The sequence below is a fragment of the Equus caballus genome, chromosome 21 (assembly GCF_041296265.1).
Source record: "Equus caballus isolate H_3958 breed thoroughbred chromosome 21, TB-T2T, whole genome shotgun sequence".
NCBI classification, from domain to species: domain Eukaryota; kingdom Metazoa; phylum Chordata; class Mammalia; order Perissodactyla; family Equidae; genus Equus; species Equus caballus.
Window position 1 is genome coordinate 41332260 of NC_091704.1, and position 23970 is coordinate 41356229.

At 37.9% G+C, this 23970-nt stretch overlaps 1 protein-coding gene across 3 annotated transcripts in view; it reads left to right on the forward strand.

The window, feature by feature from the left end:
* The window catches only part of C9 (complement C9), a 46012-nt gene that overhangs the window by 16380 nt on the left and 5662 nt on the right, over nucleotides 1-23970 (forward strand). For all 3 annotated transcript variants that reach the window (XM_070245823.1, XM_070245824.1, NM_001081950.2), the window contains 5 exons: nucleotides 5136-5274; nucleotides 9941-10195; nucleotides 14012-14252; nucleotides 16228-16353; nucleotides 17569-17747. In XM_070245823.1, coding sequence (XP_070101924.1) covers nucleotides 5136-5274; nucleotides 9941-10195; nucleotides 14012-14252; nucleotides 16228-16353; nucleotides 17569-17747 — 940 coding nt within the window. The remainder of the gene's footprint in view (nucleotides 1-5135; nucleotides 5275-9940; nucleotides 10196-14011; nucleotides 14253-16227; nucleotides 16354-17568; nucleotides 17748-23970) is intronic.

Below are 23970 nucleotides of genomic sequence, written 5' to 3' on the forward strand. Positions count from 1 at the left end.
GGCTAGGACCCCTTACAGACGTCATGCTTTACCACAGTCTAGGTTGGTGGTGGGGAGCAGCACAGGGCTCAGCCTTCAGGACCCAGTCAGAGGCTGGGGCCCCAGCTGTGGGCAAAGGTCAGCTGCAGAGGAGGACGATGAAGCAGGTCCTGGTAGAATCAGTCCATCATCGGCTTTTATTAAATTTCCCATCACCATGAGCAATAACGTATAACGAATTTAGGCTTCATAAAGCCTATTATTCTCTGACAGCCTTCATTTGCATAATACTTTGAAGTTTTCAAAATCTTTTTGAACGGTCCTTCTCTCTAAATTTTCATAATAATCCTCTGAGATTGTTAGGGGAGGTATTATATTCATTTTACAGATAAGAACCGAGAGAAGTAAAAAAAGCCACTCGGCTTGTTACTTTCTAGTAGAACTGAGACCCAAATTTCTCTGGTTTATGTAAAACTATGTTTTTTCTTCCATGCCAGCTTTCTTTCTCCCTCTCCTCACATGCCCATCACCCCCTCCGTCACTTCCCCCACATCAAGACAAAGCCCATAAGTCAATACTGTAACTTCAGAGTAAAACTAATCTTATAAAATGAAATTCCTTAAGTAGCTATCTATTACCTGAATATTTGAATTAAGAGTATAGAAGAGTAGTATAAATCAGTAGTATTTAAGGAGAGGTTTCAAAATAGCATGGTCTATTACACGTGTGATATTCTTTGAAACCCTTAGCAATACATACTTATTTGCTGAGCATCTCCATTACTCTTATATGGGGCTATGGACTATGTTGACATCGAGGTAACTGGAGTCAACGTCCTAATCATAGCAACGTGCTTATCAACTGCTCCTGCACAATCCCCTCTAGAAAGCCTCAACACGTCTTATCAGCAGTCATATACAGTCAGATTCTTTTGCACATGAACATCACAAGTACTCATCGTAATTAATTTATACTTTTTCTTTCATTTGAAGGACTCATTTAAATTCTCATGCCAAGGGAATTCACTTGTATCGCAAATATTTCAACCTCTTGGCTTATAGGCATCTGAGATTCTCTAGAAGTGTTTAAGGAAATCCCCAATTCATCTTGCCTTCATTGAAAAAACGTAAATCCAAACCAGCTGTAAATGCTGTACAAAATGCAAGAAATTACCTTTGTTGTGTGATGTGAGCACAGCACCACTTCTGTGGCGGGAGCTGTCTCTTCAGTTCACCTGGCGGAGGGGAACTGCCTGTGGTTCTAGATGCAGGTATGAAAGCAGGCATCTCTAAGCGCTACCAAAGAACACATGTTTTTTATTTCCCAGGCGATGACATTCCATCCATGAGAAGTTTTCATGTTTTTTGGCAGAAAAATATTGGCTCATTCTGTACTAGACTGGCTGTCTCTGTAGTAGTGGAACCAAGTCAAAAGTTTTGAAACATTTCTTCCTTAGTTGTGCTTTAGACTGCAGATCAGCCTCATAGTAACTTTCCAGATGGATCCAGCCAACTGGTCAATTTGCTGTTCTGTAAAACAATAACCTTCAAACTAGGGAATGCATACCATGGGGTGCAAAAAACTTTCCAAGGGGGAGACAGGTAAGTTTGAAGATATTAGTTTCCTCAACTATTAGGTACTTAACTAATCTGTCTAACTAATAGTAAATTCTTAATTCCATATATACATATTTTTCATAAAATTGATAAGCTTGACAGCTCAGTGGCATTCAAGTTGTTAAGTCCATTCCCCTTTCTCCCCTTTTACAATCACCTAACTCTCACTTTCCAGAAGAAAAGTACACTCTTCACCCATCTCACATTTTACTATGGGGTGGAGAAACCAAGAAACAACTTCAAATATTGGTACTCAATTCAACTCTAACACCTCGTAAGTCAAGTAGTCTCCAATTTTTCATCAACAGCAGTAAAAGATGTCCTAATCAATTGTCAAATAATGGACTATAAAAATAATTTTTGATGACAGAATAGTATGTGATTTCTTTTACGTAGAACTCAGAAGATCAAAGAGTGAGTGACATTGCTATGACAAAATTCCTTCTATTCTTACCTACTTATTTGAGGAAAGTTCCTCAGCATCTACATCTATAAGAATGCAAAGGAGGAATAAAATTGATACTGAACCCTGTCTTTTTCTAACAGTAAATAATATTCATCCATGGATGCTGGAACTAATCAATTAATTTAAAAAGAAGCCCCACTCATTTCACTGAGAGATGCTTTTCCAATAAAATTTTACTTACATCTATTAACTATTTTAAAAATTTTAGTAGACTCATATATAATACTAATAAATGATCACTCAATCCAGACGAAGTTTTTAAGTACTTAGACTCTATGGTCAAAGGATATTTAATATTTAAAAATTTCAATTAGTACCTTTTTTGTACATTAAATTATGAAAAAGTGGTCAATTAAAACTTCTAAGCATAAAATAACATTACCTTAGATTAAAATTCTGTGGTGGAAATAGAATAGAAATGTGGATTCAAGAATAAAAAGAGGGGGCCGGGCTGGTGGAACAGTGGTTAAGTGCACACGTTCGTGGCCCGGGGTTCGCCAGCCCAGATCCTGGGTGCGGACATGGCACTGTTTGGCATGCCGTGCTGTGATGTGTCCCACATATAAATTAGAGGAAGATGGACATGGATGTTAGCTCAGGGCCAGTCTTCCTCAGCAAAAAAGACGAGAATTGGCAGCAGTTAGCTCAGGGCTAATCTTCCTCAAAAAAAAAAAAAGAATAAAAAGAGATGGGGACATATGGGAAATCTCTTTACCTTCCACTCATTTTTCCATGAACCCAAAACTGTTCTAAAAATTAAAGACTATTACAAATAAAGAATCAAAAGGAGTGTTATAAAATGTCCAGCTATTAAAGAAATATAAGCACTGTAGTGATTTGATACCCACCTTCACTATAGCGTTTATATTCCATTGGATTTATTTTTAAAAGAGGCAATATAATTATATTTCAAAGTGTAAATAGTTACAGCACGCTAGGAAATTATATCCTTTGCAACTACTTAAACTGAAGATGAAAACTTTTAGATGTCAAACTAAAACTGTGCAGGAAGGCATAGTTTATCAAAAATTTTTGTAGAGTAAACTAGCAGAAAATCTGAAGGGTGCTACATAAAAATGTGCCACGCTCATTTCCACCTCCAGGCTTTCCTGCACGCCATTCCTCCTGTCCTTTGAGCCCCGTGCTTCAAAATCCACATCAAATCCTACTTCTTCTAAAACTCTTTTTTATGACCCTACCATGGGGATCTCTTCCTTTTGGGAACCTGGACAGCACTTACCTGTACTACTCGTTTAGCACACGCATATTCGTCCTTGGACTACTTTTGGAAATTGGTGATTTGTGTGTCCAGCTTCCTAAATTGGTTATAATTTTTGTGAGATCAAAGACTATGTATTAACTGTCTTGATATTACCTACTATTTATTACAAACACTACACATAGATATAACAGTCACCTAAGAGTTCATCATTATTATAAACAAAGATTAGCATCATTGTTCACTGAAAGTGAGGAGGTACATGGTCTCTGTTGCTGCAGATATATGGAGGACAAATTCACTATGGAACAAGGAAAATGTACTTGAGGTCTTGTTTAAAAAATAAATACAAATCATTTGTTTCCAGTGTTCTATGTATTTGCATCAAAACCTTACTAATACAAAAAAAAAAGTATTTATTGCTCAAATGTCTACAGATGCAGGCATAGGTAAAGAATTAAAACCAAATTTTACTCTACCACGAGAAAGAAGATGTTCAGAGAGCAAACCAAATATAGAAAGTCTCTTTTTTTCTCTCTCTTTTTCAAGTTACTAGGTCTAATTTTTGGCCCTATCTTAGATGTATAGGGCCACAGCACTTTTCAAGAAAGGTATTTTTAGTGGAGCAAAAAGTGAGAAGTGGTTAATTTGATCTATATGGGCAGTCTTAGGAAAGATACTCCTGAATCAGTTCCTTAACTTGCCTTCCACTGCAGTTGAGCTCTTATGTTCATTTTCTTTGCTAATGTTCATTTTCTTTGCAGATTCAAAGTTTATTAAGAATGTGCTGTTTATATAAAGATGTTGTTTTTAGCTAACCCACTGGCAATAGGATATTCTTTCAATTATTTTTCTTGTGTTAGCAATGGGTTTACAGTAAGCCATCCACACCCTTTGACAAATTGCTCTTGAAACCAACATCCAGATTTGTAATCCAACTCACTGGAGTTAGGGATGTGGTCTGGAACAATGAAAGAATTTATACTTTTGTGCCAAGCTAAGTTATACATGTGAAGATCAAACCTCCATTTTGGTCTCCCTGACGTGGGGTCATTTATTTCAGATACAGTCTAAAAAGCAAGGCCTGTTCCTCCAATTAGCAAAGGTATGCTTCACAAAGAATGAACTTCTTCTTGTTCATACATTGTTTTCAGGTCTACAAATTAAACTTAACTTCTTTAAGCTAAACAAAATTTCTGTTTCTGAATTAAAGCTTGCCAAATAAAAATATTTTTGCTGGGAGAAAACAGCAGAACTTTTGAGAATGCCTTGCCGGGCTGCTGAAATTTTTGTGTTCCTCTTGGAAAGTATAATAGGAATAATACAAGCCTGGAGGGCATGAGATTCTTGACAAGCAATGAGACAGCTGGAGGAAAAGGTTTAAGGTTAAAGAGAATGGGGGAAGAAAGAGCCCCAATGTTGATTCATAGATTAAAAATTACATGCATATGTTATACTGCCCCCCTGAGACGCTCTGTTCTCAAATAATTTAAATATATGGTATTACAGCATTGGCTGTTAGTTCACCAAGGAAGGTTAGCTAAGAGTTACAGGAGAGGAGTTAAGACTCTAGGAGCCAGATGGCCCCTTACTCTCTGCTTACAGCATTTCTTTCATTGTGCTCTCGACAGTGCCCTACTTGCCTAAGAGAGTTTATAAGGCCTTCCTAAGGGATTCTTTCTGCCAGAGACACAGAGCAGAGGTGAACAGGCCCTTGCTTCCGTTCCTGATTATGTCACACACGTATTGGGTGATGGGGACATGAGCCGAGGCTCTCTCTTTCTCCAGCCACAGAGGGCTGCCTTGCATTAGCTCCTGGCATCTCCATACCTGATGTCACTCTGTTCCTTCTCAGGATCAACATCTTAGGGATGGATCCCCTAAGCACACCTTTTGACAACGAGTACTACAATGGACTCTGTGACCGAGTTCGGGATGGAAACACCTTGACCTACTACCGCAAACCCTGGAACCTGGCTTCTTTGGCCTACGAAGTAAGTCTCCTCAGAAGAAAATGCATTGTTCAGCTTTTAGTTGGAAAGCTGTTTCCGTCAGTTTAAATATTAAATAACACAAAAAACTCAGCAGAATAAGAATTTCATGTGAATACAAGATTGACTTAAAGGGGAGATGTAGCTTGGCTCTCTTTAGAAAACATAGTCATCTACAATTCATCCTCAGTAACACGCACCTAGTCATACCTAGACTCCATAAAAAGAATAATGGAAGATTCTGATAAAACCAAAAGCTAAATTAGTGCTGATTTAAGTACTGATTACACTGCTTCCATGCAATTCAAGCTCAGTTTTTGCTAGCCTACCAGGGAAAACATCTTTACATTTAGTTTCCTTCCATATTCCTCTTTGTAAAGCCTGCTTGACTAATGAGACGGCTATTTCCACTCACCTAAAACCCTTCCAGCTCTTTCAAACTATTTCTTAAAGTGATTTTTACTCTACACCATGCTGCCCCAAACTTACCACCTTCCTGAAAGTCACCTAAATTCTCTAGAACCATCCACAAACTGGACCCATCATTCAAAGGATTAATATTTATCACATTTAGAAATACCTTCTTTGGTCTAAGCAAAATAATAAAGAATAATAACTAGCTTATTCTGAAGCAGGAGCTGCATAATCTGTTCTTTAAATGGTCCCATTTGTGACCCGTAAAGTTTGCCTCACTGAGTTATTACAAAGTCCTTTATTATTGTGGTCACTCTCACCAGTTTGAAAAACATACTTACTTTTAAATAAATATGGCTAAATAAGTATGTAAGTATGTCCTTTTATTTCTAACCATGTTGTAAATCAGTGCCTCTCCACTGCAGCCTGAAGTGATCATGCTCTCCCCTGAGTGTTAAAGATTTTAATGTCTGGACTATTTGGCGTATTTTTCACATGTAACCACATTGTCGTATTTTTGTACCTGTAAGTCCAGAATAGAATCAGTTTCCCACAAATCTCAGGTATTTTGGATTATTGACCTTTTCTTTAAGCATATTTTTTGAGGGGAAGATCATAATCTTTCTAAAAAGTATTCTATATGTTCTACTTTCTTAGAAAGAATATACCAAAGATAAGGTAACCCTTGCCATTGCTGATGGAAGAAGAGTGGTTGCTGTGTTGTTTTATTTGGTTTTTAGTTCTCAAGTCTGTGTTGTACAGTTCGCTTGTCTTCGTCACTGTGACCAGTCCCTTAGTTTCTTTTTGTGGTAGTAACTGGTGTGACGCAAGATGGTTAGGGCTAGAGGTTGCCTGGGACTGATCTTGAGGCCACATTTGGAGAGTAAGCTGCTGTTTTCTCTTATCTACAACTCTGGAAACAGATGTGTTTCCACATTCAGAATGTTTTGGATTTTACAAAGGTGATGTGGTCCTTACCCTGTATGTTACTTACAACCCCAATGCAGTTAGAAGCAGCATCCATAATCAAATACATTAATATTTCTGTAGCAAAACCAACCGATATTCACTCAAAGTGGGAGAAATGAAGACTATACATAACTTTTTGTCAGTTCAGATCAGATTAATCCCTTCCACATCTATTTTGTTCTCATAAAGAAACTTGATTCCATCCTTGACCTTCCTGCTTCCTAGAATCTTACTTTTTTGGTCTCTCTTCAAAGACTTTTGCTCTTCTCTCCATAATGATTCCAAATGTTGGTCCACCTCTGAATGCCTATCATTGAGCTCAGACTTCTGTTTGGATGCATAGATTCCTGCCTTTTTCAATCCAGCTCTTGTCTCTATGCTTTCTGGGATGACTCCCCCCTCATTGTGAGGGCAAGTGAAACTCTACTCACTGCTACCAACCTGGCATAGTGAGACAGGACCATTCAACAGCATCCTAATTGATGCCCTGACCAGCATCTTCTTAAGCCTGCAAGTGATCCTCGCCACTGCTAAGTTGATCTCTGCCCTGTGCCAGTTCCTTTCTAGCCATTTCAAGTATAAGTGCAGGTGCCAACAAATTACACCCCCTCATCTTGCAGCCGATTAGAAGACAGTAATCTAAGAAGACCCTAGCCTACCAGGAGAGTTAAAGAGAGGTGTTTTCTGGGTGCCATTTTGCTCAACTTTGGCACTTTTCCTCCTCGAAGACTGAGTAGAATTTTCTTCAATTGCTTCCGTTAACCTTATTTTTAAGGACAATAGAAATCCTATTCATTTTTCAAGGCCAAGTTCAAAGCAGCCTTTTCCACAAGCCCTTCTTGATTGTACCAGTCAGAGTTTGTCAAGCCCTTTTTGGCAGTGTAGCGTAAGAATTAACGACTCAGCCCTGGAATCATTCTTCCACGCTGGCTGAGCTACTTCCTAGCTGTGTGACCTTGAACAAATTTCTTAAACTGTATTTCCTTACCTGCAAAATGGAGATAATTATAGAAATTACCTTAAAGGTAGGAAGTTAAATGTGTTATTCTACATAAAACCCTTTTAACAGCTCCTGGCACAGAGTAAGCACTCAATGAATATTAATTATTATTGCTAGCTATATTGGATCTGCATATTAAATTTAATAAATTTTTATTAGCATCTACTATGTGCCAGGTACTTTAGTAAGTGGTGAGGCTATAGTGGCAGGTTGGTAAGACAGACATGGTCCCTGACTTTTTGGAGCTTACCGTCTGAAGGTCTATTAAATAAGCAATTATATAAGGGAAGTGTTTTTCATTTTGTTTTATTTTAAAAGAGGAGCCAGGAGAGCTTATACAAAATGGATTTGTTAATCTGTGGGATCAGGAAAGTCCTCCCTGAGGAAGTGATGTTTAAGCTAAGACTTGAAATAGGAGTAGGAATTGACCAGGCCAGAGGATATAGTATGTGTGTGAGACAATGTGTATGTGTGTGAGCGTGTATAATGTTTGTGTTGTGGGAGAATGGGAGGGGGGTTGTTAAAGAACATTCCAGAAAGTAAAAGCAGCACAAAAGGTCCCCGTGGTGGAAAGAAGCATGGGCTGTGGAAATAGAAAGGTGGCCAGAGGGCTGGAGTACAGTCAGGAAGAGATTAACTCGGAAGAAGTCTAGTTTAGATTTTACCTTAAAGGCGAAGGAAAGACTTTGAGCGATTTTAAGCTGGGAAGTGACATGGTTAGGTTACTCTTCTCCTTTACATCGAGCACTTTTCCAAGCATGCTTTGCTCTAAAGAAAATTATACGTGTTTTAGTCTTTCCCGTTTGATGATAACTTTAGGTTCCCTGTCTTAGTCTGTGCAGGTTGCTATAACAAAATACCAGAGACTTAATAGCTTAGAAACAACAGAAATTTATTTCTCCTAGTTCAGGAGGCTGGAAGTCTGAGCTCAGAGTGCCAGCATGGTCAGGTGAGGACCTCTTCCAGGTCCCAGACTTCTTGTTGTGTCCTCACATGGGGGAAGGGGCTAGGGAGCTCTGTGGGGTCACTTTTCTAAGATCACTAATCTCATTCATGAAGGCTCCTCCCAAATGGCCCACCTCCTAATACTATCTCATTGGGCATTAGGATTATAACATATGCATTTGGGGGAGGACATAAACATTCAGACCACAGCATCCCCTGTGCAGAACAATTCCCCAGCGTATGCTACTGAACCCAGTCTATGCCACTAACTGAAGAGCTGGGTGTCTCCTCCCTAGACGAGAGTTATAACCTATTTCAGAGGACCTCTGGAAAAAGAGCTGAACCATTGAAATTAACACCCCTTTCACTGATACCTAACAATAGCCAAGTTAGCAAAAAATGCTTTAATTGAAAGTTTTAATTTTTAAGTAGGCTGTTCAGGTTTTTTTAATGAAGAAATAAATGCAGTAAAAAAAATATTCAAAAAGTCTAAACAGCACAAAAGACTATGCAAGCAAAAGCAAGCCTCCCCGCCACTCGAGATTCCCATTTCACAGTTCTCCTTCTCAAAGACAAACACTCTCTGTGGTTTGTCTAAAAAAAATTCGCAAAACAAAGATTGACCCTGAGCTAACATCTGTACTACTCTTCCTCTATTTTGTATGTGGGGCACTACCACAGCATGGCTTCATGAGCCACATGTAGGTCCACACCTAGGATCTGAACCCACAAAACCCAGGCTGCCAAATCGGAGCATGTGAACCTAACCACTCCACCACCGGGCTGGCCCCTGTCTATTTTTTTAAAGGCAGTAGAGTACAAAGGTTAAGAGGCAATTCAGGTTCAAGTCCTTGCCTTTCTACTTAAGTTAATCAACATATGTAAAATATTCAAGACAGTGCCTGGACCATAAGCCTTCAATAAGGGTTAGCTTTATCATTTCTTTTTTCCTTTCTTTTTTTTACACAAATGGTAGTACATTGTGCATCTGTTTCAAAACTTGCTTTTAATTATTAATGTATTAACTTTTGAAAGTTTGCTGTATTGCAAGCCCTTCATATGCATTATTTCATTGAATCTTTATAGCAACCTTCGGGATAAATATGCTGAGCATCCCCATTTACAGGCTAGGAATCAGACAAGACACTAGGAGGTTAATGTGTAATGTCCTCCAAGTCATGGAATCTGTATTTGGAGCCCAGCCATCTCACTCCAGTGCCTTTGCTCTTAATTCCTTTGCTCTACCACCTTTCAAATAGCTGCTTGATTTTTGTTTCTTTCTGTGTCTATTTTGGGTGGCTTCTTGTATATCATTTTCAACACTTTGTCATTCTCTTCTAGACCAAAGCTGATAAAAATTTTAGAATTGAACATTATGAACAACAGATTCAAGCATTCAGGAGTGTCATCGAAGAGAGGAGGTCACATTTTAATGCAGATTTCACACTAAAATTTACACCTACTGAAGCAAAAAAGTGTAAACAGGAACCTGAAGAATCCTGTAATGGAACAGACTCCTCAGAAAATAGAATATTTCGATTTGCATACTCCAAAAATGAAACTTACCAACTGTTCTTGTCATATTCTTCTAAGAAGGTAAGGCCAAACACTTAATATAGAGACTATAACAGGATATTTTCAAACTAACCAACCCCCCTTTTTTAAGTTTAAGCATTTAGAAGAAATAGATCTCCTTTTTTGTTGCTTCAACAATCTTCACAGCATCTTCACCAGGACTGGATTCCATCTCAGGAAATCACTTTTTTTTTTTCAGATTTATTTTTATTTTTTTAATACATTTTTTTTTTGAGGAAGATTAGCCCTGAGCTAACATCTGCCACCAGTCCTCTTCTTTTTGCCGAGGAAGACTAGCCCTGAGCTAATATCCGTGCCCATCTTCCTCTACTTTATATATGGGATGCCTGCCACAGCATGATTTGATGAGAGTTGCATAGGTCCACACCCAGGATCTGAACCAGTGAACCCTGGTCCCTGGGCCACCAAAGCAGAACATGGGAACTTAACTGCTGCATCACCAGGCCGGCCCAAGGAAACCACTTTCTTTAGTCATCCATAAAAAGAAAATCCTCATCCGTTAAAGTTTTATCATGAGATTTCAGCAATTCAGTCACATCCTCAGGCTCCACTTCTAATTCGTATTCTCTTGCTGTTTCCACCACATCTACAGTTACTTCCTCCACTGAAGTCTTGAACCCCTCAAAGTCATCCATGAGGTTTGGAATCAACTTCTTCCAAACTCCTGTTAATGTTGATATTTTGACCTCTTCCCATGGATCACAAATGTTCTCAATGGCATCCAGAATGGTGAATCCTTTCCAGAAGATTTTCAATTTACTTTGCTCAGATCCATCAGAGAAATCAATATCTATGCCAGCTATTGCCTTATGAAATATATTCTTAAATAATAAGACTTGAGAGTCAAAATTACTCCTTGATTCAAGGTAGGCTTCATTAAGGAGCTGAGATTTGAGCAAAGATTTGAAGGAGAAGACATAGCCAAATAGTTATATTTGGGATGACATATAAGTGAACCAGAAGGAGAAAAGGTTAGACAGGTTACCTTGAACCAGATCATTAAGAGCCTCACAGCCCATTCTAAGAGTTTGGCTTTTTCTCTGAGTGACATGGGAGGTCATTGGAACGTTTTGAATAGAAGATTAACATACCCTAATATATTTTAAATGATTACTCTGGGTACTCTGCTGAGAAGAGATTACGAGAGTTGAGAACAGAAGCAAAAAGATTTGTTAAAAACTGTTGTAGGAAGCCAAGTGAGAGATGATAGTAGTTTCTACAGGACAAGTACAAAGTCAAACATGACTCCAAGGTTTTTGGCCTGAGCTATTGGAAAGATGGAGTTGCTATCAAGTGAGATGGAGAAAAGTTCAAGTACAGCAGGTTTGGAGAAAAAGACCAGTAGTTAAGTCTTAGAGGAAGTCTGAGATGTCTATCAGTCATTAAAATGGAGACATCAAGTAGGAAATTGGTGTTATGAGTCCAGAGTTTGGGAAAGAGGTCTGAGTTTGAGCTATAAATTTGGGAGTTGTTGATACATAGATGATGCTTAAAGTCATAAGGTTTTGTGAGACAACTAACAGAGTTAATGTAGATAGAAAAGAGAGAAAGATCAAAGACTTAACTCAAGGAACTTGAGTAGCAAGAGGTTTGGGGAAAGAGGAGGAACAAGCAAAGGAAAGCAAGCGTAATGTAATGTAATATAATATAATGTAAAGCAAGGCAATGTAATGGCCTAGAACCTCGCTACTCAAAGTGTGGTCCATGGTCCAGCAGCAACAACATCTCTGGGAAGCTAGAACCTCAGACTCTACCCTAGACCTATTGAATCAGAATTTGGTTTTAACAAGATTCTCTAGGTGATTTTGTTTGCACTTGATTCTTTGAGAAGAACTGCCTTAGAAGACAAGAAAAGGAACTCTATCAAGGAGAAATCAGTGATGAACTGTGTGAAATGTGCTAATATGTCAAAGAAGATGAGGACCAAGAAGCAACCACTGGCGTTAACATTATGAAGTTCACTGGTGACCTTGACATGAGAAGCTTTGTTGGAGTAGTGAAGGCAGCAGTATAACTGGATTAGATTTAAGAGAAAATGGGGAGAGGAATTGGAAACAGCCAGTATAGAAAACTCTTTAAAGGAATTTTGCTTTTAATGAGGGCAAAGAAATGAGTAGCAAATGGTCAGACAAGTGAGGCCAAGAGATTTCTTTTATTCCTTTAAAATGGAAGAAACAACAGTATATATAGATGGGAATGATCTAAGATCTACTTCTAAAATGAGCTGAGCCAAAGAACATATCATCTTTCTGATAAGATATTCCTCCTAATTTTAACAACAATGAAAAGGAATCCAAGTATGTTTTGTACACCTTTGAGACTCCATTGAAAATTATTAGGCAATTCATCAGACAGGGAACTCATATGACATTATATACGGAGTAAGTTCCTTTAAGACTTTTGTTAGAGACTGAATCATCCACTATCATCTGAAGTTAAGTCTGCAGTGTGAACGGTTGTGCTTCTAAAACACAGAAAGTTTGGTGTGATGTTCATATCTGCTAGGATGTACCCTTAAAAAAATAATAAAGTGTTTTAAACTCCCATGCAATCAACATGTGCTAACCACAACTACAGCAAGAGAACCTCAAAAGAACCACCTACAAAATCACGGGTGTCAATTTCGTTTAGTTTTGGCTAGGAGAGACTCTGGCATGGAAGCTCATAGTTCGTCTCTGCCCCAGTATTTTCCTGGAAATTTAAGCCATCATCTCTGAGAACATTTAACTGTTGAGCTGTTTGGGCTGACTTGAGATCCATGTCTTAAAATATTGTCTGTCCTCTCTCTGTGACCAAAGATTGAGAGGACATAGTGGAAGAAGGGGGAAACCCAAGATGTCGGTTTTTAGTTCAAATTGCTGCCACAGACGATTTGTGTGATTTGAGGCAAATAACTTGATACCTTTGGATCTGAGTTTTCTCATCTGCAAAATAAGAAGGTTGGGCCTCATATTTAATGTCTACATTTCCTTCCACTGTCAGCATTTTTAAATCAACTTAGTGAGGTATAATTTACATGCAATAAATGCAAAAATTTTAAGCATATAGTTCCATGAGTTTTGACTACTGTATTCACCTGTTCAACGACCTCCTCAAATAAGGTACAGAACATTTCCATGACCTCAAGAAAATTCCATGATGCCCTTTGCAGTCAATTCTCTACAGCCTGAAAGGTAGCTGACTAGATTTCTCTAAGCATAGCTTAGTTCTACCTGTTCTAGAACTTCATATAAATGCAGTCATACAGTATATACTCTTTTGTGTCTCTTTTTTTCACTCAGCATCATATTTTTGAGATTTATTTATGTTGTTGCATGTATCAATCAGTAGTTTAGGATTTTCTGTAGCTAACTAGTATTCCTTTGCGTAAATATACTACAGTTTATCAATTCCCCTGTTGATGGGCATTTGCATTGTTTCCAATTTTAAGCTCTTCTGACAAAAGCTGCTATAAAAATCTTGTACAGGTTTTTTTGTGGACTCTCTTTTCACTGATCTTAGGTAAATAAGTAAAGTGGAATTGCTGGCTATAGGATGGATGGATGTTTATTCTTATAAGAAACCGCCTAACCGTTCTCCAAAGGGGTTATACCAATTTACACTCCTACGAGCAGCGTACAAGAGTTCCAGTTGCTGCGCATCTTCATCAACAGTTGGCCTTGATAATATTTTAAGTTGGCCATTCTGGGGGGTTGCAGTGGTATCTTACGGTCATTACTAAAAAATTTATTGCCCATGGAAACTCTAAATTTTGTGATTTTTTAACTTGAAGTAATGGTGATAAAACTTATATTTTTCTTCTGCTCTACAACAAAGGAAAAAATGTTTCTGCATGTGAAAGGAGTAATTCAACTGGGAAAATTTGTGATGAGAAGTCGGGATGTCGTTCTGACAACAACTTTCTTGGATGATATAAAAGCTCTGCCAACTGCCTATGAAAAGGGAGAATATTTTGCATTTTTGGAAACCTATGGCACCCACTACAGTAGCTCTGGGTCTCTAGGAGGCCTCTATGAACTAATATATGTTTTGGATAAAGCATCCATGGACCAGAAAGGTATACCTAGAGATAAAGTTCTTACTTCTAATGCTGCTTTAACCTACAATTATTCCTATTGCTAACCTCTTTCAGTGGTTAAAAACTTTAGAATAGAGTCGTGTAAGCTGCTTCTTTGAGAGAACTCTCTCCGTGACCACTGGCATCTAAAACCCTATCGAACAGCAAATTGAGTTCCACCTCAAGCAAGATGATTTAGTCATGCATAAACTCGGCAGCACGACTGAGAAATGCACAAAGTCGTATTGTATTGCACTTTAATGTTATTTGGTGATGCTGCTTTCTGTGAAATACTATTTAAAAGGTGAAAGAAAGTACAAAGGACATAATTTATGTAATCTATCTTTTCATCAGTAGACTGATTCAGTTATATGTATGACAATTATCTTCCCAAGTATTCTTCAGTATTGGAAGGGAAATGTTCTAAATTTCCTTTTAGGGAGGAGACTTATATGTTAGAGCTTGGACAACTCAGAGCTACCCACTTAAATCTATTTACCTTCTAGCCTTAGTAGACAAGGATCCTTAGGTCAATCCTGGTGTCCTTGAAGAGGAAGTCATCTTTCTTACTTCTCCAGTGGCAATACCTGAGGACCAAGCCATGTCCTCCATCTCAGTTTGGGATGTCCAGACTCTGTCTGGACTTGGAAAGTTCCACAGCTGAGGCAGAGAATCTTACCTCTTTGGAGTCTCTTAGGTATTTTCATCCTCATCCTCAGAATCGGAGTAATCCTTCTTAGGTTAAGGTTGGAAATGTAGTACTTTGGATTTCTAGCATTGTCTTCCATTTTTATCCTTCTCCTTCCTTGACCATGGGAAATGTCACCTGATACTTCTCAAGTTCTCACTAATTGTGGGTGCACAAAAAATATTTGTTGAATGAACGAATGCCTAAATGCCCACAAATCTCTGCTTCTAAATCTCACCGTGGACCACAGGGATTAACTTCTCCCACAGTGGGAGTGGGAGAAGTGGGAAAACTTCTCCCTTTTCTTTTTCATAAAGCATTTTGGCTTCCAGGACAAACAACCACATATTTGTGTGTGTGTGTGTGTGCGCACACATGTGATCCAAAATGAAAACTAAGAGCAAAAACTGACGTGGTCAATGAGCTGAGGCCTGGGCAGTATACTCTTAAAATAAAGGAATCATTCCTTCTCTTAAATCAGGGAAATAGACAATAAACTATATACTTGAGTAGACATTAGGATTTTTCTTTCTAATAACAGGAGCATCCACGCACCACAATGAATCAGCTTCCAAGACAGATGTCTACTAAATAGCATTCATAGGACTGAAACAAAGTTGTCCTATACACAAGCCACCTGTACAAAGCAATGAACTACCTACCTTAATGACAAACTGAGTCCTCCAAAGAGGATCAGGAGATGATGCATTCCATGACCAAATTATAAAGTCAGTGCAGAGAAGTGCCAAATAGCCAGACGGCTCTGGGTTCAAATACCAACCTGGCTCATTACTAACTGAGTACCATCAGCAGGTTACTTAACTGCTCTGTAATTCTGTATCCTCATTCATAAAATGAGGATAATAATAGAACTTACCTCAAAAGGTCAATGCGAGGGTTAAATTAGTTAACACATACAAAATGATTAGAATGATGCTGGGCATATGCTAAGTAAGTATTCAATACGTGTTAGACATTATTGTCTCCCTTCTACGGTATTAGAGGTAAAGGATTTTACGATAACCACCCTCCTCTGACCCATGACCTTTTAAACAAGGGGTAAATTTGTATGTCCTTTGCCATTAAGTTAACAAGCAAAGTCCAAAAGAGGCCAGTAAATTCTAACAGGGAGACAAAACAGGGACAATATGACCGCAATGCATTTGAGTTGGGTAATAATGTCTAGGAATCCAAGTAAGTATGTCTCTTAAAAAATAGCAAAATTGGAATTTACTTATGATGTCAATAAACATTATCTAATTATTTTCAACTAAATACATTAAACAGGTGTTGAACTGAGGGACATACAGAGATGCCTTGGGTTTAATCTGGACTTATCTCTGAAGGATAAATATGAAGTCACAGCAAAGATTGATAAAAATGATTGTTTAAAGAGGAATGAGAAGGAAATTGGTAAGTATGGCCTCACTTATGAGGTTAAAAACAGAAGGGAGGGGCCGGCCCTGTGGCGCAGTGGTTAAATTTGCACGTTCCGCTTCTTGGCGGCCCGGGGTTCGCCGGTTCGGATCCCGGGTGCGGACATGGCACCGCTTGGCACACCATGCTGTGGCAGGTGTCCCACATATAAAGTAGAGGAAGATGGGCACGATGTTAGCTCAGAGCCAGGCTTCCTCAGCAAAAAGAGAAGGACTGGCAGTAGTTAGCTCAGGGCTAATCTTCCTCCAAAAAAAAAAAGCAGTGCATAACTTTTTAAAAATATAAATATTGCTTCTGTTGTTAATCTTTAGCAGATTTACAAGCCTGAGGTGATGCCAGAGTTCTCAATTTTTACTCTAATCAGAAATAGCTAAGAGCATTTTTAGAAATACAAATGCTTGAGACTTTGTTAAAGGGTCAACTAGTAGTGGGGAGGCAGAAGAAAGGAAAGCTTGATATTTTAAAAAACATACCAACCACTGACATGTGGCCATGATTGGAAACCACTAATGAAGTGAAAAGAAAACTGCACTTGCCACCAAATGTCATAATTTCAATATTTGGCCCTTAAGCTAACTGTGGAATCTTGGGCTAGTCACTCCACCTCTCTGAGCCTCAGTTTTCACATCCATGAAAATAAGGAAGGATAAACAAAAATCATCTTGAAATTCCTTTCCAGTTCAAAAAATTCACAACTCTAAAAGATTCACAAAAGTTTCTTAAAACTAGTTTAGTCTGGAGAGAATGAGGGAGAGACGGATAGGAATTTGGGGTAGAAAGAAATTTTGCTTTTCACTTTATTCTTTTTTGTACTTTTTGATTTTCTACAATATTAAAATAGTTTAAAGCAAACCTATACAAAATATGATTATGAAGTTAAGTATATAACTAAAAATATATAGAACATCCAAAAGTCATGTTTGGTTCCTATGTGTACATGTACATGGTCATAAACTTTGAATTATCAATGTATCTCAATTATCGTACTATTTTTTTTAAAAGATTGAAGTCTACAATTGGCTACTAATAAAAATTGCCCTTGGAGATTTGGGTGAAAAACTTACATAAGTAACATCTATAATTAAAATTGAATAAATATAGTAGAATACACTTTACAAAAGGAATTCAATAAATGTTTATCAAATATCACAGAACTATACATACCTCAATGTATCTTCTTTCTCTCCTCAGTAAACATCATGGATGGTAGCCTCATAGATGATGTTATTTCACTCATAAGAGGAGGAACCAGAAAATATGCGTTTGAACTGAAAGAGAAGCTTCTCAAAGGAGCCAAGACGGTTAATGTGACTGACTTTGTAAATTGGGCCTCTTCCTTAAATGACGCTCCAGTGCTCATAAGTCAAAGAGTAAGAAATGTTTATTTTCAAATAGAAGAGTTTGTCATTTTCTTATTAAATGTCCCTGTTGGTTCAGATGAACAGTTAACGTCATCTGAAAGAGATGTGCACTTTCAAATGCACTCCTCTCTCATCCCTGGAGGGAAGCACTGCACAGAAGAAAGGTCAGCCTGCTTGAGTTTGAGTCTCCGTCTCTCACTAGATGTGTAACATTTTCTGATTTCTGCACCATTAAATTCTCCAGGGCTCCATGCTTATTTGGAGAATTTAATAATCCCTTGCCTTCCATTACACTACCACTTCCAACCCAGAAGAGTTGGATCTACAGGCATGAGTTGCTTGATGAGGGGGACACATTCTGAGAAATGCATCGTTAGGTGATTCATCATTGTGCGAACATCATGGAGTGTACCTACACAAACCTAGATGGTATAACCTACTACACACCTAGGTATATGGTACTAACCTCATAGGACCACTGTCATATATGCAGTTCATTGTTGACCAAAACATTGTTAGGCTACACATGACTGTATTAAGAGCCCTTGGGGAAGGCAAGTTCATAAGGTCTCAGAAAATAAGACCAAGGGTGAGTAATTCTTATGGTCTGGAAATTCTTTTCAGTTTTATTAACTTGAGTTACGGACATGTTGCCATTTTGATAGGACTTATTATTGGAAAATTTTGTTCCTTCATTCTATTTTATTGTCTTTGTAAAGTGAGTGAAGCCACCAAAACTACCTCATTCATGGGAAGGGCACTCAGACGCCAGAATATTGTAGTCTACTCTCCCTTTAGGTTACAGAAATTTAGCCATTCATGGATGTGCACATAAATCTATGAGACTTCAAATATTTGCCCCAAAAGTAGGACAAAGAGGGAGAAAAAGTTTGCTAAATTAGCATTTCCATATATAAAATTAAAATCAGAAGAGACCTCTTTTATTTTATTAGATTTTAATCATATTTAAATTCATTGTCTTGAACTCTGAAATAAATCTATGTCAAAAGGTCTTAAATAAGGAAGGAATTGATTTAAGTGGATATTTCCATCCAGATGGACACCCAAAGTGGCTTGTCTTCTCATCTCTACAAAGGAAGTTCCACTGTCCTTGAGTGAATCCAAGATTCTTCTCTGAGAAGGTCTCAGTAATGGTCTAGCATATTCTAGAGCTGATTTTTAAAAAACTCGAGTAAATAAATCATCTGCTAAATATTTACTACTAAATTTACTAGAAGTCTTCAAAGACCTTCATCAGTCCACTCATACACTCCTACTGGCTGGATGCAAAATATAGTTTTCCTATTTTTAAGGGCAAATATTGACCTCGAGATTCTTAGATTAGTAGTCATTCCATCTAAAATAGCTATATAAGTTTCTTTCTTCATCCATTGGAAGCCTGGGCATTTCATATCAATGTTCTACATAAGAAAATGACAACTATAGATAGTTCACCATGAACCTTTTTTTTTTTTTTTTTGAGGAAGATTAGCCCTGAGCTAACATCTGCCACCAATCCTCCTCTTTTTGCTGAGGAAGACTGGCCCTGAGCTAACATCTGTGCCCACCTTTCTCTACTTTATATGCGGGATGCCTGCCACCACATGCCTTGACAATTGGTGCATAGGTCCACACGTGGAATCTGAATTGGCAAATCCTCGCTCGCCAAAGCGGAACCTCCAAACTTAACTACTGTACCTCTGGGCTGGCTCCATGAACCATTTTTTAAATTTATCTTCTTGTAGATAAAGTTCAGAAAAATGATGAAACATGACATTTTTTATTGACTTTGTGTAGCTTTTAAATCTCTAAAGAGATAGGAAATATAGTATAGTTTGACCTCAAAATAAATTCCAAGTTGTTTTACTCTCATAAATTCAGTAGAAGTGATCCTTTGGTTAATGGGAAGCTGTTTTCATGAGGTAATTATACAATCTCTGATCACTAATTCATTCTTTGGTGAGTCGAATCATTCTATTGTTTGTGGATGACATACTCAAACAGTAGGGATGGTCTTAATATTAAAATAATTGACCCTACTATCTAATTATTTAAAGAATTGGTAACACTGCTCCCCACCCACACTAAACTATTAACTGCTTTATATTTAATCCTCTGTAGCAAATTAATTCAATTATCTAGGTATTTATGTTGCAAACAGTTTATCTTGGAGGAAACACAGTGAAGTTTTATTACTCTGTGTGTGTGTGTGTGTGAGGAAGATCGTTGCTGAGCTAACATCTGTGCCAATTTTCCTCTACGTTATGTGGGATGCCGCCACACCGTGGCTTGGTGAGCAGTGCTAGGTCCGCATCCGGGATCCGAACCTGCAAACCCCAGGCCACCAAAGCAGGGCGCATGAACCCAACCACTATGCCACTGGGGTGCCCTGGATTATATTACTCTAAATTAAAGGCTGTATAAATATATTACTGGGATTTTCTAAGTAAAACACTTGGATATATTTTTTCCATACATCATATTTGATATAGTATAATATAAATGAAAGATAATGATACGATATAATATATAAATATATTTTTTCCCATACTAAAGTAATTATGGCCATGCTCCATTCAGGAGAACCCTGTGGCTTTGATTCTGTCCTTGTCTGTGAGCTTCAGCAGACCCCAAACTGCTTCTTGAGGAATGTGTTGGCTGGAGGAAGTTTCCCTCAGCCCTCTCCATGCAGAGGAGGTAGGCTGGGCCTTTCACTGAGTATTTACTTTTGTCATAGGCTTCAACTTCCCTGGAAGTAGATTGATTCTCTTTCCAGCTTGCCTGAATGTTAACACAAACGGTTCCACATTTTATCTCAACAGAATAGCTGAACTTTGGTTTCTTTCTTAAGCTTACTGCTATAAACTAGCTATAAAAACGTCAGCTAAGAGAAATTACATTTATTAATGATTGCCTGAGAGGTATAAAGTTTATGATTTCCTCCAGAACAATAGCAGCAGAGATTGGTACAGCTAGTATAGACCATATTCGCTTCCTGCGAAGTCTGGTTTTGGCGTTATAAAAAACAAAGTTGTGTAACTCCCTGCTTTATTTATGAAAAGGATGTTACCTAGTGCAACATCTCCTTTATGAGGCCCCATGGGAGAGATTACTCTTTAATCTCAGTTTCAAGGATCATTTTGTTTCTCTTTGGAATCCAGTTTTTCTCATACTCATGAGATCACTAAATTCAGTTGTCTTACTCAATGCACTAGACAACATAACCAAATTTGTGACCCAACTGGCTGGGTCTTCCTGGTGTGAATTTTGTGCTTTGTGTTGCTTTTGCCTTCATCTTGCCTTTCCATTCTCAGTTCCCTGTTTCTCTTTTCCCTCAACTTATCCACCCACATGTCAAGATATATTAAGCTCTTTCTTCAGCAACTTTGGTAATAATGGACTAAGTAAACTACCATTTTTGTTATATTGTGCAACTCTGAGCAGTGATGCACCAGATGTTAAAGAGTATCAGTATTTTAAAGAGCTGTAGGGGCCAGCCCTGTGGAGCAGCGATAAGTTCACACTTTCCGCTTCTCCACGGCCCCATGTTAGCCTGTTCCGATCCCAGGTGTGGACGCGGCATCACTTGGCAAAAGCCATGCTGTGGTAGGCATCCCACATATAAAGTAGAGGAAGATGGGCACGGATATTAGCTCAGGGTCAGTCTTCCTCAGCAAAAAGAAGAGGATTGGCAGCAGATGTTAGCTCAGGGCTAACCTTCCTCAAAAAAACAAAAAATAAAATAAAATACAATAAAGAGCTGTAGTACTAGAGCTCTGTGGTACCGTCATTAGAGTGATAACAACACAGTGAAAATCATTCCTAACTCTCTTGTATACAGATAAAAATAACACTCATTCTATCAACAAACTATATTTGGTACACATAGTTTAACTAGTTTGGAAGCCTGTAAGAAACCTAAATGTACTTTATATTAAACTATATTGCCAATGCATTTGTATTTTAGCAAGTTTCATGATAGATTACATACACTGAAAATGCATCTACAAATGGTAGAAAGAGTTAGCCAGGAGAGGAGAAAAATTAAAACTGTTTTCTTACTTAATAGAAGGCCAGAGTTCACCAGAAAAAGATGTGGCTTTTCGGAAAAACTTAAGTACATTTTAATTGCTCTCTGTCTTCTTGTGGGACTTTTGACTCCAGGGTTTGAGGCGCCACTGAAACTGCTGCCATTGAATTTCCTTCCTCTTCATCTCTTTGAACACTGTTTATGCATTTCGTCCAAACTGTATTTTCCCCATGATCCTCTATTCCTGTATCTTAGATTATCTGGCCTTGCCTTTCCTTTGAAAGTTAAAATAAGATGAACTTCTTTTCTTAAAAATCAAAATAACTCCACCACAGGCTTATGTTGTTTGTGCCAATGTGGCAACGTTGGTAAGAGGTTTCTTTCTTCCAAATGAATATGACATAGTTGAAATCTGAATCCTACATACTAATTCATAAGGGGCTACGCTGGTGGACAGTTGTGTTGGCTTTGTAGAAGTTCTCGATATATTCTGGAGATGAGCCTATTCTCACTTAAAAGTGTTGTAAATGTCTTCTCTCGCTTGGGGAGTTGCACCCTTTAATGGTATTTTTTGATAACAGAAGTCCTCTTTTTTATTTTTTATTTTGAAATAATTTTAGACTTACTATAAAACTGCACAAATGGTTCACACAGTAAAATAGCACAAATGCTACAGAGCTCTCAAATACCCTACACCCAGCAGCCCCTTATGTTAACAACTCACCTAACCATAATACAATTAGCAAAATCGGAAAATTGACATTGACTAAACCATAGGCCTTTTAAAAATCTCACCAGTGTTCCCCCTAATGTCCTTTTTTCTGTTCTAGGATCCAATCAGGACCCCCCGTTGCATTTAGTTGTCATCTCCTTTGTCTTCTCCAATCTGTGACAGTTCTTCAGACTTTCCTTGTCTTTCATGACCTTGACACTTTTGATGAGTATGAGCCAGGGACTGTGTCAAGTGTCTCTCAATTTAGTAGAGGGAGGTTATGCATTTTTGGGTACCGCAGAAGTGATGTGTGTCCCTCTCAGTGCATCATATCAAGAATTATGATGTTGAGTTTTTTTTTATTTTGATGTAGTCAAATGTATGTTCCTTTTCATTATAGGTAGTGCTTTTGTGTCCTAGTTTAAAATCTTTCCCTACCTCAAGTCTTGAAGATACTCTCCTATATATTCTCCTCCAGAAGCTTTATTGTGTTCCTTTTACATTTGATCTGCAATCAACCCTGAGTTGTTTTTTGTGGGGGGTAATAGTTAGAAGGTCCCTTTTTTTGAAAATTTCTTTATGAATATCTCGTTGCCCCAGAACAATTTATATTGTATTATTGATTATATCTCTTGAAACCAAATGTCAGTCTACTTTCAAATTACTAAGCTACTTTTAAGATTTTCTCCATTGCCTTTGTTTTTTAGCAATTTTACTCTGATGTGCCTGGGTGCGAAGGGAAAAATTTTTAACTTGCTTTTCATTAATGGGGTATCTTGATGTCTTTTACCAGGTTTGTAATATTCTTAGCCATTAGCTCTTCAAATATTGCTCTTATATATTCTCTCCTTCTGGAACTCAAATTATATGGATCTTTTACCTTCTTATTCTATTTTTTGTGTTTCCTACTCTCTTTCTATATTTCCCCACCTTTATCTTTTCATGCTTCATTGTCGATATTTTCTTCTAATCTATATACTCCAATTCATTAACTTTGCTTCAGCTGTCTCACATCTGTTATTTAACCAGTCCATTAAATGTGTATTACAATACCAAGTTCTACTATTTCTATTTGTTCATTTTTACAAACTTTCTATTTTTAAAAATAATTTCCAATTCTCTGCTAAAATTGTCAATCTTGTCTTTTATGTAAATGTAGTTATTTTAAAGTCTATATCTGATAACTCAAATATAGCTCTGTTTCTAGGTTCTGTTATTTCTACCGGTTCTGATTCATATTGCCTTGTTTCCTCTTGTACCTGGCTATTTTTATTGTGGTCTGGATATTATACTTAAAAAATTGTTAGAGGAGTAGCTCGAGGCCTGGCATGATTTTATTTTCCTCCAAAGAAAGTATTTATTTACATCTGGAAAGCTTCTCTGGTACTAATGATTCAGGATCACTTTAATCCAAACCAGGCCGCAGTCTTTTCCAGGCTTCCCCCACTTCTGGTTCCTTCTTCCTTCTAGGGCTGTAGGCCTTTGGGTCG